General features: G+C 43.5%; 1 protein-coding gene across 1 annotated transcript in view; it reads right to left on the reverse strand.

Annotated features, from left to right (window-relative positions):
• Positions 1–7,499: 7,499 nt before the first annotated feature.
• Positions 7,500–15,376, reverse strand: part of LOC105082748 (S-adenosyl-L-methionine-dependent tRNA 4-demethylwyosine synthase TYW1) — a 127,714-nt gene continuing 119,837 nt past the window's right edge. The window contains exon 16 of the mRNA XM_010972377.3: positions 7,500–8,726. Within this exon, the coding sequence (XP_010970679.1) occupies positions 8,505–8,726 (222 nt within the window). The 3' untranslated portion in view covers positions 7,500–8,504. The remainder of the gene's footprint in view (positions 8,727–15,376) is intronic.

Below are 15,376 nucleotides of genomic sequence, written 5' to 3' on the forward strand. Positions count from 1 at the left end.
AGGGCAACTGAGGCAAGGATGGGGAACGACAGGTGGAAGCAGCAGTCCGAGCGGCTCCACGGGACCCGGCAGTGGGGTGTGTCAGGCGGAGGAGTGCGGACTTGCCTACCGGCTTGAAGGAGACATGGGAGGGTTTTGCTGGAAAGGACAGGGTCAGCCGTGCATCCTAGAACCCTCACTCCGGCAGCCTGTCCGGTGGCTGGACAGGAGGAGGGAGACGGAGCTGGGGTGAGGCTCAGAGTTACAGCTCCGGGCGGCGCCTGCCGCTGAGGCCCCGGGCCCGGAGGCAGAGGCCAAGCACAGCGCCTGGTCTACAGGAAGCGCTCAAGAAATGGCCAGTAATTACCTCTCTGATTATGTGTCCCCCAGCCCGTCTGCAGACTGATGACCAAAGAGAGCACATCCACCAGAGGACGCTGCTACTGCGCTGGACTTCCACCCGCCACGCGGAACACCAGCGACACAGCGCGCACACACTTGTGGACAACCTGCTTCGGCGGCCTTCCAGCTGCGCCTCCCCTGCCAGGTACCTCCTCCCCATCTCTCACCTCCACAGTCTGTAGACGCAGGATGGCCTTGCTGTTCAGACTGAGCCCCAGCTCCCAGCCCCGACACTGTGACAGACAAAGAAAGCACTGACTCCGGGTCACCCGGGAAGGGGCCAGGTCAGAGACTAGTCAGAGGAGCCCAAGCCCCCAGCAAGAAACGCGCCAGATGCGTGAAGGCCCCGCCCCGGGAACTCCTAGTCCGTGGGCAGCGGGTAAGCGGCAAGAGTTCCAGGCCCACCTTGCTCCCTGCAGACCCCACCGCCTGACCGCCTGACCGCCAGGCTCCCCTGCTAGACCCAGGTGTGCCGAAGGCCCTCAATGCAGTGCTCAGGTGAGCTTAACCCTGCTGCACGTTTCCATGAAGCCCCTTCTGCCTCGCGGCCCTGGAGTCCTCCTCTCTATGGGCTCACTTACCCCTGAGCCGGGGTCCCACGCTGGGGGCCAGCCCAGGCCCTCTACCTCCTGCGTGACAGGGCAGATCAGGGGACTGCAGGCTCCCCCGTGCAGGAGCGGGGAGGGGTGGGACCAGCTGCTAAAAAGAACATTTCGATTTTTCAGCAGTCCAGGTGATTTGATCCCTCTTCTCCTTAGCCAGCAACCAGAGCACACATGTCTAGAAGTCCTCAGTGAGAGCCAGTTAATTAGCCACGCAGTTAATTGTCTTCCTCAACAGAGAGGAAGGTGGAGGCATCATCTGGTGCTTCAGTGTCTCGATAAGAATTTGCAAAAACTAGAGAAGGATCCGCAAGATGTTTGCGGGTCCGGTTTTCTGCAAACACACGCTCCTTTCTCACTCTGAAGTGGGCAGTTCCCCTCACAGCCTGCTGCAAACACATCTGCCTTAGGCTGAGGTCTGGGGCCACTCTCAGCGCCCTTTCTCTAGCATCAGGGGCGGAATTCCTGAAATCAGTGAGTAGAAACCTAAACACACTAGGGTTCCTTCCAAACAGGAGGCTCTTTTCTCCCAGAAAGGCAACGACTTTACAATGCCGTACCAAACAGCTTCAAAACCTAGTCCTATGAGAGTAACGGACTTTATTATGCTGAATGAAAAGAAATCAGTAAAGGACAAAAACACAGAGCAGGCTAATAGCCAAGAAGATTAGTCACTGCCAACTCGCAGGAAATCAACGGTGCCCTGGGAAGAGTTCATCAATTTGTATTTAAATAAAAAGTGAGAAAAGCAACCCAGCATGCTGAAAGAAAAACAAAACAAGATTAAATAATCTTTCAGCTGACAAAATACGCTGTTTTGAAAATATTTAACTCCTACTGTAGGCTGAATTCCAATTTCAGGGTCTTATTTAAGGGAAAGCTCAGGGGCTGACTCCCCATTTCCTCATTCCTCATTTATTGTGCTGCTCTAATTAAAATAACACATACTCATTCAGACGTTTCTTCATACACTGGGTTTCTGCATCATTAAGGTGATAACTGTGATTCTGGATTCTGTGGTTCAAACTCAGCGTTATGTCATAAACATCTCCTGTCATTCACAAGCCTTCAAACACTGTTGCTGGAGTGAGCGCTTCACGGCAAGTACTGATCAGGACCTCATCCAAAGGATGTTCTCCTGTCAGGCTCTGTGGCTCACTTCTCGCTGGCCTCTGGCACTGTTCTCCAGTCTTCTCTTGATCTGCCCTCCCCCCTGGGCTTCTGTGACTCCAGGGACCTGGTTACTCTCCTGTCTTCCCTGCAGAAGATGTCAGGGGACTTCCTTCTCAGCCTGCCCACTACCTGCAAGAGTTCCTGGAGGCGTGGCCTCTCCTCTCCTCATTTTATACTCGAGGCTTTGAGTATAACCCACACCACGATGATTCACACGTCTTCCACCCCAGATCTGTAAGCCTAACCACTGGCTCGACCTTCCCCTTGGAAGTCTTGGAGTGGCTCAGAGCCTACGTGTCCACAAGCGAACTCAGGATCTCCTCTAGGCCTGGCCCTCTTCCCAGTATCAGTCATTTATCCTGTTCTCAAGCCAGAATCCCAGGAGTCATTCTTGACAAGTCATCCCTCCCACCTCCCTGCACTCCACCCTCCCCGACAATCTAACCAATTGGCCGAATCTATAAGTGCTTCCTTTTAAGGTCGCCTTCGAATCCACCCACTGGCCTCTGTTCCAACCACCAGGGTCAGCACGCAGGGGTACGTACACACTGCACAAATGCGACCACTCAGGCCATCACCTCTTGCCTGTTCTACAAGAATACCTACCAACTCATCTCCTTCCCTTTTGTCTTCTCCAGGCCATTTTCCAACCGAAAGCTAGAGTGATTTGATTAAAATGCAAATCTAATCATGCTGTTCCTTTGCATAATTGCTCTTAGGGCTTGGACTGGCCTACATCTCCCTGAGTCATCACCATTATGTTCCCCTGGTTTCCCTGCAGGCCTGGCCCTCTCCTACATCTCCGGCAGCATCCTCCAGCCACTGTGGCCTCCCTACAGCTACTCGGAGTGGGGGGGGGGGGGCATGACCCTCCCTTACGAGGCCTTTGACCATGCTCAGTTCTCTACCTGCAATGTTCCTCCTCCCACGTCCCGCTACCTCTCACACTATTTTTATAGCTACAAGGGGTTCTGAATGTGTGGCCGCTTAGCAATATTTGCAGAACCCAGGAACCTGTTGGAAAAGCAAATTCTTCTGCATTGCACACCTATAGCATCAGAAACTCTGGAGTGGGTCCAGAAATCTGTTTTAACCCTCTGGGTGACTCTGATGCATGAGAAAGTTGGGAGCCACTGCTCAAGAAAGGCCTTCCTCACCCAAGGTTTCTTCTGACCTTTTTGTTCCATTTGACTCCTACTGGTATTTAGTATAAAGAAACAGAACTACCTAATTTTTTCTCCCAAATCCTCACGGACTTAACGATGCTTCCTTCAGCCTACACTGGTTTTCATAAACATTCAGACTTGCCTTTGTGCATTTTTTAAAAAAAGTTTCACCAAGATACATTTCATATCCCTTAAAATTCACCTGTTTAAAGTGTCTAGTATAGTTTTCAGTATACTCTCAAAGTTGTACATTCATAGCTGATTTTAGTTATTTGCATATTTATTCGGTCAATTTTGTTGATTTTTTTCAAAGAAGCAACTTCTGGTTTCACTAGTTTTTTCTACTGCTTTTCTTTCCTTTCCCTTTTTTCATTTATTTCTGCCCTGGTGTTTATTATTTTCTTCCTTCAGCTTGCTTTGGGGTTAGTTCTTTTTCTAGTTCCTTAAGATGGACGTTCAGGTTATCAATTTGAGACGTACCTTCTATTTAAATGTAGGCATTCACAGCAATGAACTTCCCTCTAAGCACATCAGCAGCACCCCGTAAGTTTTAATATATTGTGTTTGCATTTTCCTTCAGCTCCAAGTCTTTTCTGATTCCCTTCTGATTTGCTCTTTGACCCATTGTTTACTTAGGATGTTGGTTAACTTCTACATATTTATGAATTTCCAAAATTTCCTTCTGCTGTTGATTTCTAATTTCATTCCATTGGTCACAGAATTATACTCTGTGTAATTTCAATTCTTTTAAATTTATTGAGACTTGTTTTACAATCTAACATATGGTCTATACAGGAGAACGTTTCATGGGCACTTGAGAATCTCGTGGTGCTGGTGGAGTGTCCTCCAGAGGTCTACGAGGTGTAGCTGGTCTATAGTGTTGCTCAAATCTTTTATTTCCTTGTTCATCTTTGGCCTAGTTGTTCTACCCATTACTGCAAGTGGGTTATGTGAGTCTCTAGTTACTACCGTCTCCCTTCAGTTCTGTCAGATTTTGCTTCACATATTTTGAGGCTCTGTTGTTAGGTGAATATATGTTTATAATCATTACACACCTTCCTAATAAGATGAAGCTATAAGTAACTATAATGGCTGTGATGTGTCATTATAAAATGTCCTTTCTGTCCCTAGTAACAGTTTTTTGTCCAAAATCTCTTTCTCTGATATTAGCACAGCCACTCCAGCTCTCTTCTGGTCACGGCTTCTGTGGTGTATCTTTATTGATCCTTTTAGTCTTTGAATCTAAAGTGAGTCTCTTAAGACAGCATATAATTGGATTTAAAGAAAAATACATTCTGCTTCTTTTGATTGGGGGGGTTTAATCTACGTATATAATATGCTGACCCTTAAGGTCAGATTTATGGCTGGCATTTTGGCTGTTTGTTTTTTGAATGTCTTACATCTTTGTTGTTTTGTTTCTGTTACTATCTTATTTTGCGTTAGATAGATTTTCTAGTGTGCCTTCTAAATTCTCTTGCTTCTTTGTGATATTATGATTTATAATAAGAAATATATATTTGGTCTTCACCCCAGTTCCTGGCATAAAGCTCCTAAAACCCCTAGAATCTCCTGTGTGATGACAGCAAACAAACAAAAAGTGTCTTTTGTCACGTTAATGAGGTGACTTTTGGAAAGCCCTTAGGTAACCTAAGGAACCTGGCTTGTTGGCAGAGGAACCAACCCTGTGCTTAGAGGGTTGGAACTTTCAGCCCCATCCCTGGACCTCTGGAGAGAGGAGAAGGGCTGGAGATGGATGGAGGTCAATCACCAACAGTCAATGATTTAGTCAGTCACCTATGTAACGGAGCCTCCACAAAACCCCAAAAGGACTGGGTTTGGAGAGCTTGCAGGCTGGTTAACATGTGGAGACTGGGGGAGAGTGGCATGCTAGGGGAGGGCATGAAAGCCCTGTCCTCCTTCCCATACACCCTGCCCTGTGCCTCTCTTCCACCTGCTGTTCCTCGGTTATGTCCTTTTATAATAAACCTGTAACCTAGAACGTAAAATTTCTATCTGAGTTCTCTGAGCCACTCTAGCAAATTAATCAAACTCAAGGAAGGGGTCATTAGAACCTCCAGTCAGTAGCTGGTTGTCAGAAGCACAGGTGGCAACCTGGTCTCGTGACTGGCATCTGAAACTGGGCGGACAGAGTACTTAAGCTGTGGGGTCTGATGCTGCCTCCAGGCAGACAGTGTCAGAATTGAGCTGAATTGCAGGAGACCCAGCTGGTACTGGAGAACTGCCTCGTGTGGGGGAGAAGTCCACACATCAAAACTGGGAGTAGAATTTTTTTTTTAACCATAATTTAAAAATTTATTCTTAGTGGCTGCTCTTGGGATTACAATTAGCATCTTAAAGCAATCTGTTCTGGATTCATACACACTTAATTTCAATAGTGGGTAATCAGTAGTTGCTCCAATATACCTTTGTTCCCTCTATATTCCTTTTGTGCTATTATTGTCACAAGAATTACATCTTTACACATTTTAAGTCCATCAACACAGTTTTATAATTATTGGTTTTGGCAGCTTTCTTTTAAAACAGATAGAAGAGTTACAAACAAAAATATATTTATATTGACCTTTAAAAAAGTCATGTAGTTACTCTGACCATGCTCTTCGCTTCATGTGGTTTCAAGTTAGCATCAAATGTACTTTCATTAAGGCCTGAGAACTCCCCCTTGCAGGCAGGTCTGCTAGTGATGGATTCTCTAACTTTCTGTTTACCTGGAAATGTCTTAATTTCTTCTTCAATTTTTGAAGGAAGATTTAGTTAAATACAGAAATTTTGGTTGAAAATCTTTTCTTTCAGCTCTTTTAAGATCTCCCACTGTCGTCTGGCCTCCATGCTTTCTGATGAGACGTAAACTGTTAATTTTATTGATATTCAGTAGTTTCTCTTAACAGAAGATTTTCAGTTTATTGCGTGCTTTGGTTAAATTGTCAGAATTTTAAAATTCATTGATTTTTAGATGTTTTGCCCACATTCTCACTGTTTTAGAGGGAGAGCGAGTTCACTGAGGTTCTTACTCTGTCAGTTTGGAAGCTGATCTCCGGTTCTGTGTGGTTTTAATTATTTTAGGTAACATGCTTTAATATGTTGTAGAGCAATTTTCCTTTAATAATTATTTTTCTAGAATCTTGTAACTATTCTTATCTGGCTAATTTTTCCAGCAGAAGTTAGAATCATTTGCTCAAGCTCCAGCAGTCACTTCCCCTGGACATTTAGAACGCTAGATTTCAAATAGCTCACTCACCTTCTTAGAACATTCAAGCTTCCCCTTCTCTTCTATTTTAATACTGCTCAGCCAACACTGAATTTTATTCACACAGATTCCATTGTATTTTTTCCTCCAGGCATTTAAATTTTTTTGTTGTGACTGTGAACTGGGATTCACATGCCATGTCATTTTTTAAAAAACATAAAGCAAACACTTCCAGGGGCGGGAGGAGAAAAACCGCTCATTTATGGATTAAAGTTAATAGAGTCAAGAGGGCTCATTCTGGAAGTGAGAGATTTGCAGTTGGTCTTTTTTTCCTCTGAAGCAACAGAATGTCTTCGTTCAAATTAAATCTATAGCAGAACCTCAATACATAAAAAAATAAAAGCAGAGTTGCCTGGTAGAAAAAGTCTGAGGGATGCTCTAAGGCCCAGCACGCTCTGCTTCCTGCCCCGCTCCTCCCGGCGGCCCCCGAGGGGCTCTCCCACAACTGTCTGCTCGGTTAACTGTCACGAACAGGAGACCATCAGAGCGCTCCTTACCGTGAGCTCCTTAGCTGTTTTTCCATCTCTATTCAATGACCACTAACACATCTGAGTTTCAATGACATCCTGCCTGTCTGGCCTAGACCACCCCTTTCTGTTGTCTGTCTCACTGGTCCAACAGAACAGGAGGCTGAATGTACGCTTGAAGACGTGGTGGGTTCAAGAATGTATGACCTCTGTGATATTGTGTCACTATCTCATCCCACTGCACAGCAGAGAGAGATGTTCCGACTCTATCGCTTAGACATAAATACAGTGCCCGGGTTGCAACTAAGTAAGTTGGGGACACTACACTATCACGAGTTTTCTTCAGCAGAGAATAGAGGGTGTTACAGAACAGCTGATCTACACGGAGGAGGTGGGTTTGATATGGCTTAGAAGCATCTTTAAAATAAGCACTCAAAAGAAAATGTGTGTTCCAAGTCTTTACAAAAGATTTATTAGTTAAACTTTTAGGATAAAGGAATTTTTAAACTAACTAGTACTTTTTTAAAAACCACCGAGTATTTAATGATGCTTTCAATTAGAAAAGAACTTGAACCCTTTTTAAAGAACAGACAGCAGAAAGTGGCTAAGGCTCCAAGAGTAAAAGAAAGTGGAACCTGCTCTGTGTGCAGTGATGAGGGGCTCAGACACGGACCTTTCAAAACAAAAAGCAAACTGTACTCATGGTTTCAAAGTCTGTGAGACTAATCATTCAATGGCATCATATGACAATTCCTCCCAGAAGAAGAGAGATTTTACTCTAATCCAGCCCATAGACTACCTTCCATGGCAGTTTGTATGGGAACAGAGTGAGATCTGGGACAGCTTTAGATCTAATTCAATTTCTAAAGGGATGGTACTAAGCAAAAATTTAAAGAAATCTATGCAGTATTTAAAATAATTAAGAATTATGACAACTTAAGTTACTTTCAAGGAGGTGTTATCTTAAGATCTAAGGAAGGGATGGAGATCTTGAAGGAAGCAGACACATTCACCTCGGGGTGGTGCAATCACCAACGGCCAAAAGCCCACGACGGGGGAGAGGACGAGATGTTCATTCTGTACAACACACCGGTGAAGGGCATTCTAGCGAATCTCACTAACTATAATTCAAAACTATCAGCTAAATTCTAATAATGACTGTGTACTATAAACGCCCCCCCCCAAAAAAAAAGATTTTCTTTCAGAAGTAAAATCAGAAAAGGGACTGAGTTCTGGAAAGAAATGGTGAGGCTGAGTCCCAGGCACTCAAAGTGTGGCTACTGCCTTCCGAGCCCTGGGATGTGACTCGCAGCCCCATGTTCCTCCTTACAGTCTTCTCTATGTGAAATACAATGTGTGTAATTTGTCCTTTGAAAAAATCACAGCAGAGTCAGAGAACCCTTCTGGGGCCATCAGTTTGTGTCCTCCAATGTCCTAAATTCACACAATCTCAACATCCAGAAACATCCTTTGATTTGTTCTTTCTCTGATATCTTGTGTCCTTGGGATCAAAGCCTCTTTCATTAGCACCAAATAATGCCCAGTGAGGAGTTCTGGCCACATAATCCTTTGCGCTGAAAGTTTTTGATCCACCACTGTCTTCATATTCCTGGATGAGCTCCTGGAAGCGGTTATAATCAATCCACGTCCACCATTCTCTGCCAATCTTAAACTGGCAAGAAAAAAAGTAGTCAGGTCAGAAATGAAAACATCCATAAAAAACGTCAAATAGATACCAAAAAGTCAAAAACAAGCCTGATCTTTTCTCCCTGTCACGTTAAAGAAAATTCTTTCATGCTCCAGATATGCTCCATATCAAAGCAGAACGTTCTATATACAGTCAAAGGAGAGCTTCTTTTCCCTTAGGACCGCTGCCGTGCTGGACCTGGAAGACCCAGTCACTGAATAAAGAACGCATCCTGGAAATGAAAGTCAAGTTTATCTTGAGCAGCATCAGTGAAGGAGGGCTGATGAAGTTTTGCGGCATTCGCATGTGTTAATAATAAGCTACTGTTCAAATTCCTCTTGCTGTCACTTTTTACCTGGTATGGGTTTTCACGGTTGTGTTACAAGAACCTAGTGGAATCCTTTTATTACTAAATTTTGCTTGAGTTATTGGTGAAGCTTTAATTGATGACTTCTAATTCTGAAAGGCTAACTTAATGATTCAAACTAGCCTTTTTAGCCTAACATGGATACAGTATCTCATTAGTAGAAAGCCTTGTTAAGAATTTCAATTCAATAAAGGGGAATAATCCAATCTGTACTCTTTTAAGAAAATTGCTTCTCAACAGTCACTGTAGCAGCATGACCAGGAATGAAGGAAACATGAAGTGATTTGAGGAGGCTCTGAAGGAACTACTAACTGAACTGTGAAGAACTCATTCAAAGCATTTACTTGGCATTCAGTCGTGTAAATGTGTAATACATTGATACTTGATTTATAAACAGACAAATCCTTCTGTTATGCCATCTTTTAAAAAAAAAACCTGACTATGAACCAAGTTAAGTAACAATTTCATGTTCTAGCTGAGAAAAATATTGAAAATACATAGGTTCCTTGCTTTACACCATTAAAATATGCTGAAATTAAACAACATCTAATTTTTTTATCCAACAGCTAGGAACTTCCTAAGGGTAAAAAATGTCAAATAAATGGAAAAGTTTACCTGTGAATCATAAGATATTTTCTTCTAATCAGACCATTCCTTGAAAAGTTGCCCTAAGAGCTCTATGAATTCTACAACTCAAGATGTCACACCCACATCTCCCCATCATTTTCCCTCCCAAGACTGACTACTCTCGAATGTTCTCTACTACCATTAAAGTAGTCACTGTCATCTCCAGGTGCCGAACCTCAAGACTAGAGTCAGAGGTGCCCTTCCCTTCCCAGCCCCTTATGTCCAAAGCATGAGCAGGCCCCACTGATTCCTCCTTGGTAGCATTTCCATCGCCATGTCCTGACACTGCCCTAACGCAGGCACTCACTTCCAGGACTCGGCAACAATCTTCCAGCTGATTGACTGTCTGACTGTAGTTCTGGCTGCTGCCAACGTCTGCAGACTGCCTGAGACGGCTGTGCTTACAGCAGAATAGAGCCCCATTATCTGGAACATACAGCCTCAATATCAAGTCTCCAGCGAGAGGCTCTCCCTGGGTTACCCACTCTTTCACGTGACAACCACTCGGTCCCCTCTGTTGGATTAACTTAAGCCTCAGATCTCTTCATTAATGTCCTTTGCCCTAGAAGGTCTTCCTGAATCCCTCAGTGTGTACAAGTAGAGGTTGGGGCTGGGGCCCTCCGGTGTCTCTCATTATAAGGACACCAACCCCATCAGATCAGGGCTTCACCCCCATGACCTCATTTAACCTTAACTGCTTCCTTGGAGGCCCCATCTCAAATATGGCCTTTGGGGAAGGAGTGGGGGAGGCTGGGGCTTCAACATAGGAATTTTGAAAGGACATAAACCTTTAGTCTATAACCACAGGTTACTCTTAAATAAATGCTGAACCATAAGACCTCTAAGACAAAACTGCATCTACACATGCCCCCTCCTAAGATGATCTGAGAATACTCATACTAAATAGTAGCTCAGAAAAAGTTGAAGTGTTCCGTGCAAATGGCAGAAGCTAAAAGGGCAAATTTTAGTATGATTAGCACAAAAATAACACTGAAAGATGGAGCTGCATAAACAGAGGAATGAAACCCCAAGTCACAAAATTTGAGGTTAAGTATGATGTGAGGTCACCCTGCTTCAAAAATTCCTCAAATCCTACAGTAAGGGATGAGGCAAATCTACACGGAATTACAAATAAACTCAAAAGGTCACAGATGATCTCAAAAATACATCACAAGCGCAATGCAGTGCGGCCTGATAGACAACGCTGGGCTGCGTGGGGGTCTGCGGTCCTGGAGGCCAGGTCGGCCGCATCTGCGGGATCCTGCTGTCTAGAACAATTAAACTGCAGCACACAGGGTCTTGTTCTCATTATTTCTCATCTTTCACTCCTGGAAAATGTCATTAAACAGAAGGCTGACAAACTGGTTCTTTATTATTTTAAATGTTTAATAAGATTCTATCAAAGATGGCAGATTAAACAAATGCATTTACTGCATTTCAAAAAATGCATTTACTGCATTTCAAAAAGACACATTACCTATAAAAACAAAGAGATCAGGAGAGGAAAAAACACTATCAAACTTTTAGAAGCTTAAAAGATGACAGATAAGCAACAACTGGCTTAGCAGACCCAAGAGAGCTGAACCCTAAACTAGCAAATAGAAAAATCCAAGATGCAACCCGATTTATGCTTCAGAATTCCCCAAAGGCCCAGAAACGGCAGCGTCAGTCACCCCTGGAAGTGAGTAGAAGAGGCACCAACTTCCCCTCCAAAAAAACCAATGGTTGGTTTACGTTCTGATTAAGAAATTGTTAGAATGCCAAGTTCCTGGCCCCCTGGACATACACACAGCTGAGCAGCCCCCAGCCTGCCCACTCCACTCCGCTACGGAAGACGAGAGGTTTATTCTAGGAAGACAATAAATCAGAAAGCCTATGGACGATGGCATAGCAGCTGCAGCCGAGAACAGGGCTATCGCACTGAAAAGAGCGCCCCAGCCCCCTCTGCTTCCCGGCCTCCGTGGCCATGCACGCTGCGGGAAAGCAGATGACTTCTTGGGTTCCCTAAGGAAACCCAGCTAGATTTCTCTAAGATAAAGTCAAGCCCAGTCTACACACTTAGGGCTCCCAATATGCTTTGTAGTCTCCCACTTAAATTTGAGCAGATAACTGATGACCATCTAAGGAAAACTTCAAACATGGCAGAGAGATAAAAAATAAACAGTAAGAAAAGAATAACAGAGTAAACAGACACTAGGTAGGGAGAAAATGACAAATAAAATAAAAATGCAACTAAACTAAAACGATTATCCTCATAGAAATGAGAGATTACTGTATTCATAAGAACGTTACACTATAAAAAGAAACACTCAAAGAATAAAAAAGACTAATTAGATTTTAAAATTACAGAAACAGAAATGAAAGGTTGACAAGAAAGGTGAGAAATAAAATTAAGAAAACTTCCTAGAATGTAGAGTAAAAAAAGATGCAAAATAGGAGAGAAATATTAAAAAAAAAATTTAAAGGACTATTCAAAGAGACCCAACTTTAACATAACAGGAGTTCTTGAAAGAAAGAAGAACACACAGGATAGACAATCCTTAATGAAATAATTCTGGAAAACTCTTAAGAAGGGAAAGCCCTGAGTTTCCAGATTGAAGGGGTCTGTAATGGATAAAAATAGACAAGCTGTCTGAGGCACATCTCAGTGAAATTTCATGGAACGAAAATAATGGAGACAGAGAGAACTCTAACAAGGAAAAAATGGTCATACACAAAGGATTGACAATCAGAAGGCCTTCAGAGTTCTCACTAATTATACTGAAAGCTTAAAGACAGTGGCTCCAATTGCACAGGAAAAATAGTTTCCACCTTAGACTTCCATATGCAGCAAAACTGTCAGTCAAGAGCATAGGGAGAATAAAAACATGTTTAGGCATTCAAGGTCTCAATAAATCAAATGATCAGCATCTTTAGGGAAGATCCTTTATTAAGAACCCGCTATAGGCAAGACACGATCCTAGATGCTTTACACGTCACTTTATTTAGCCATTACAATAACCCTATTAACAGAGTTATCCCTGTTTTGTAGATAAGAAAAATGAAAAATGGTGAGGTTTTGAAAACAGATACACCGATACAAACTTCAGGAGCCCCCCACCCCAAGATCACCCCAACTTCTGCCACAAAATGCAAATTTAGGGGTTCCCAAGCCCACCTTCAGGTGTGGACAGTTCACTAACAGGACTCAGAATTCATCACTGAAAGGTGTTATATTCATAGTACAGCTTATCACAGCACAAAGATAGGGACTAAAATCAGCCACAGGGGGAGGCGCATGGGCAGAGTCTAGGAGAGTTCCACGCACAGCGCCTCCAGTCGTCCTCTCCCAGCGGAGTCTTGGAAGGTGATACCTTCACCCAGCAATGCTGTCCAACAGCAGGCAGAGTGCTGCCAGCCCGGAAGGCTCCTAAGCCTTGGTACGCAGGGGTTTTAATGGGGTTTGGTCACCTAGACTTAGCTGCTTGCTGGGTGGCTGACCTTAGTTTCCAGCCTCCCTGGAGGTCAGGCAGGTACTGTGGAGCCCGAAGCCTCCACCCCAAATTCCACGCTCAGTGTGGATGACCTAGTGTGGCCCAAGATGCTTCCTTATGAGCAAAGACACTCTTATCAGGCAAGATATTCCAAGAGCTTAGAACTCACCTCCTACAAGCTAAGGACAAAGTCAGCCCTTTCTTTGGGTAAAATTAATCCTTTCCTGTATAACCAGACCTCAAAGTCCACACATAGTGAACAAAGTAGAAAATACAAAAATAAGAATCATACATACCACTTTCATTTATACACTCTTAAGAAGGGCTTTTATGTGATCTCAGTATCAGTTATTTTCTAGTTGGGTCCTCCAAACGTAGTCACACTTAGGAACCAAACAACTGGGAGAGCGCCCATTACAGGATGGAAGAGGGGCCAGACCTGCTCGTACTCAAAGTTCACATTAGGGGGAAAGCAGCAGACGGACTCCCTGGGTAGTTGGAGGGAGAAGGGATTTTGGAATACAAGAAGGGTGCTTCAGTGATACTTTTTGAATTTCCCAGATTTATGAATTTCGTTCTTGCCTGTTGTAGCTACAACTGCACTGTTTGTTCTTTGGATAAGAGGCGGCAAAGATCACAAAGACAGACTTCAAAGCGCACCTGCCTGACTGCGACAGTGAGATACTGATCAGAGTTGACTCCTTTTTCTGAATTTACTCAGCAAGTAGTATTCCTGTGGCACAGCTGCCTGGGAACCGTTTTGAGAGGTAAAAAAAACTACAACAATGTGATTGAATTCTAGATATATCCAAGTGCAATTAAAAAACTTTTCTGGAAACTCACTTTTAGGAGTTTCAATCTTAATTTCCCGTTTTGTTGAAGTAGAGCTAAGTCCTCTCGGTAGTATCACAAAATTGCCAATTTTCTCTGACATTTTTCTGTAAGTAATTACTGGGAACAATCGGGCCTCTGATGAGTTCCACATGTAACACGGAGGGAAAATATTCAGTCAGTAGGTTTTGTTAGGAAAACACTGCACAAAACCTTCCTGGAGACACAATTCCCTTCTTATTGCGAGAAGGGAGGGCATGGGAGGTGACAGGTCTTCATCTCCACCCTGTACAGACTGTGAGTTTACGTATCCGAGGGAGGACTCTGTGATTAGTGCTTAATTACCTAAAGGGCCTCAATTCTGGCAAAAACGTTCGCAGTGGTGATGATCTTGGAGGAGAGTAAGGAGATGCTGCTTGGTTTGTCAGGACAGGGGAGTCTGCACCTTGTTCTCAGCAGACACTTCCCTTTCTCCATCCTGTCTGACTGCTGTGTGGCATTTGAAAGTACCATGCAGTGGTCCAAAGTAGGCTTTGTATTTTGAAAGACACGGGGTTGAATTCTAATTATGCCCTTTGTCCTTGGACAAGACTTGTACTCTCTTAGCCTGAGATTCCACCTTTGGGAATATGAGGAAAAATAACATTTATGACTCATAAGCCTTTGTAAGGATGAAATGAACGAATGCATGATAGTGTTATCACAGTGACCTAATAAATGTTACTGGTTATTGAGTTAATCAGCAGACACTAAAACTAAGGAATGACATCTCATCAATGGTGAAAGATGCTAGAAGATAATGAAGAGATGATGCTGGAAGACAACAAAATAATATCTTTGAAGTGCCAGAAGGAAATACCTCAACTTAGAGTTTTCTATTCTGGTAATCTATTATTCAAGAGTAAAAGTGAAATAAAGACGTTCCAGGGAGAAAAAAGGCCAAGTTTGCCACTCCCGTCATTGAGAAGGCAACTGCACCCAGCAGGGACAACCGAGATGCACGTGGGACTCACACGGGTGGAAGATGATCTAAACCGCTCTGAAACTATTGAACTATTGTAATTCATAATTTAAATACTCCTCCCAAAATACATTTCTAAGCCCAGACAGTTTCACTGGAGAATTCTACTAAACAGTTAAAGAAGAAGTAACACCGATTCTACACACTCCCTTCCCAGAAGACAGAAGAGGAGGAAAGCTTTCCCAACCTGTTTCATGGGGCCAGTATTACCCTAACACTAAAATCGTACAGACAGTATAAAGGAAGAAAACTACAGACCAATATCCCTCACGAACATAGAGGCAAAAGACTTTTAAAAAAAAATATCAGCCAACAG

The sequence above is a fragment of the Camelus bactrianus genome, chromosome 18, assembly GCF_048773025.1.
Source record: "Camelus bactrianus isolate YW-2024 breed Bactrian camel chromosome 18, ASM4877302v1, whole genome shotgun sequence".
Lineage (NCBI taxonomy): Eukaryota > Metazoa > Chordata > Mammalia > Artiodactyla > Camelidae > Camelus > Camelus bactrianus.